General features: G+C 51.3%; 1 protein-coding gene across 1 annotated transcript; it reads right to left on the reverse strand.

The window, feature by feature from the left end:
- Positions 1–438: 438 nt before the first annotated feature.
- On the reverse strand, positions 439–2,020 carry LOC109782757 (BURP domain-containing protein 6). Its single transcript, XM_020341373.4, has one exon. It carries the CDS (start codon positions 1,973–1,975, stop codon positions 1,025–1,027), a length of 951 nt encoding a protein of 316 aa, XP_020196962.1. The 5' UTR covers positions 1,976–2,020; the 3' UTR covers positions 439–1,024.
- Positions 2,021–2,369: the final 349 nt, after the last annotated feature.

The following is a 2,369-nucleotide window of genomic DNA, read 5'->3' on the forward strand; positions in this document are numbered from 1 at the left end:
AATCAGAGCTTGTTCTTACACGCGTAGATAGTCTCAATTAATTCCATCTATAGGTTTTTTTAGTCTTGTCTTTGTTCACCGTTTCTTCTCTAGTGTGAGCCTAACATCCTGTTGTATCCAATCTATAGGTGGGGCGCATAGCCCTGAAGATGTGCCAGCCCATCAAATTCCGAGCTGTAATTACGAAAATATTCGTTTTTTCCAATCTTGAGGGCCATTTTTTATGGCCCAAACGGCCCTTTTTGGGCCCGATATTCCCACGCGTGCTCATGCAAGCGTGCGTATATAAAATCTTCAAAATCGCAAAAATTAGAAGTCCTATCATCTCAATTTCCTGAGAGTTTTTCAATGCCCATGAAAATGACTCAATCAGAGCTCGTTCTCACTCGGGTTAATAGTCTCAATCAATTCCCTCTATAGGATGATTTTGTCTTTTATTTTGTTTGTTCGTCGTTTTTTCTCTAGTGTAATCCTAACAACCTGTTGTATCCAATCCAATGGTGAAGCGCATAGTCCTGAAGACCATACAGATGTGCCGGCCTGTCGAATCTCGAGCTTGGATTCCTACCAGCATCTAGCCTACTGAAATGTGACGGGGTCTATGGTAGGTTTGGTGTAGGGTAGATTAACAAGCAAGAAGGCACATCCGTATTTTTAAATCCGTCTGACAAGCAGATCACACAAAGAAGCAAGCTATGCCCAGGAAATTAACTGGACAGAGCTGAATCTTAGAAGCACACAACACATGATCTCGCTGGTGGACGTATGAGTAGTTGCTCTTTTTTTAAATCCGAACTTGCAAACATATACATTACAAATACTTCTATTGCTGCCGATAACATTCATCTCTACTACTAGACGTGTAGTAGTAGTAGGAGGCACCTAGATACACAAATTAAAGGCGTTATAAATATACTTTGTGTGGGGTATAGCCAACTTATAGATAAATAATGATCAAATATATACATTTTATTCTTGCTGATGACATTTAGGTCATCTCTGCTTGTAGTTTATTGTTAAGATTCTATGCATTGTTAGCCAACTTCACGCCGAACATGAGGTCGGCGTAGGGAAGAAAGTGGCACACGGGCGAGCCGCCGGGGTGGGTGCCCAGGATCTTGAAGGCTGGGTGAGCTGGGATCCAATTAGAGGTGTCGAAGTGGCACACCGCCGCCATGTCCACGGTAGGGAGGCCGCTGCTGCCGCGGATGGAGACGACGTACGCCTCCTCGGACGAACCCTCCATCATGTGGCACTCGTACACAGCGTACGGGTAAGCCCTGCTGTGGCATGCCACGGAGCCGCCGCCTCCTCCTCCTAGTGGCTTGATAGCCTGCACAGTGTACGCGCGGCGCGGCAGGCCGGAGTTGGGAAGTGCGGACGCCGCCGCGGCCAAGGGCCGGCTCGTCGCCAGCATACGCGTGGCGCTCAGCACGACCCCCTCCAACGACGTGGCGCACGCCTTCTTTTCTCCGGCGAGAGGCGCCTCACGGCAGGTGCTCAGTGTCTCGCCTACCCGGGCCGCCTCTTGGGAGCCTGGCGCAATGCCGAACCTATCGAGGGCATCCGTGAGGTTGCTGAAGGGAATCCTCTCGGCAGCTTTGCGCGGGAGGAACGGCGCTGGGTCGAACGCCGGCAGGGCAACCATCATGGTGCGCCCCACACGCATGTCGGACTCGCGGAAGAAGAGGCCTTCCACAGACGACGCCTGTTGGGCAGGACTATTGCATATGATCCTGTAGGAGTAGCCGAGGCACGCGTTGGGCAGGATCATGGCGGCAGAATGGTGTTGCTGGAGCGGCGAGTGATCGGTGCCTTTCTGCACGAGGTGGACAATGGACTCCGGCATCGGCGAGTCCGGGAGGGCCGCCTCCCAGAATCGTGCCGCTGGAGTGCCTCCAGGGGTATGGGTGTGGCCATGCACCGTGGGGGCCACAACCATGAGAATAAGTAGCAGGACGGCTGAAGAAGCCATGGCTTGCTTTCCTTTGTTACTACAAACTGAGCTTAGCTTGCAGTGATGGATGGGTAGGCTACCCAATAGGTGCACTATAAATAGCGTTCGACCTGCATGTTCGACCCTACCCTATCCTGCCCAACGACTACGTGGCTCCACACGCGCGGCGCTTGCAAAGGGCAACTCGATGCAGACATCGTTGAATTTCCAACGACCATGTATCATACTTAGACAGGGGTGCAAGCAACTTGTAATCAAATTCAGTGAAGATAGACGAGTCATCGTGAAGCCAAACAACTTGATCTCGCTCTCGACAAAGAACAAAAGAGAGAGCTTGATCACGGGTTCACCCTTCACTCCGGCTGTTTTCGGCAAGTTGACGAGCACCACGTGGAGTGAGCGAGAAAGGAGT

This window comes from Aegilops tauschii, chromosome 1 (genome assembly GCF_002575655.3).
Source record: "Aegilops tauschii subsp. strangulata cultivar AL8/78 chromosome 1, Aet v6.0, whole genome shotgun sequence".
Lineage (NCBI taxonomy): Eukaryota > Viridiplantae > Streptophyta > Magnoliopsida > Poales > Poaceae > Aegilops > Aegilops tauschii.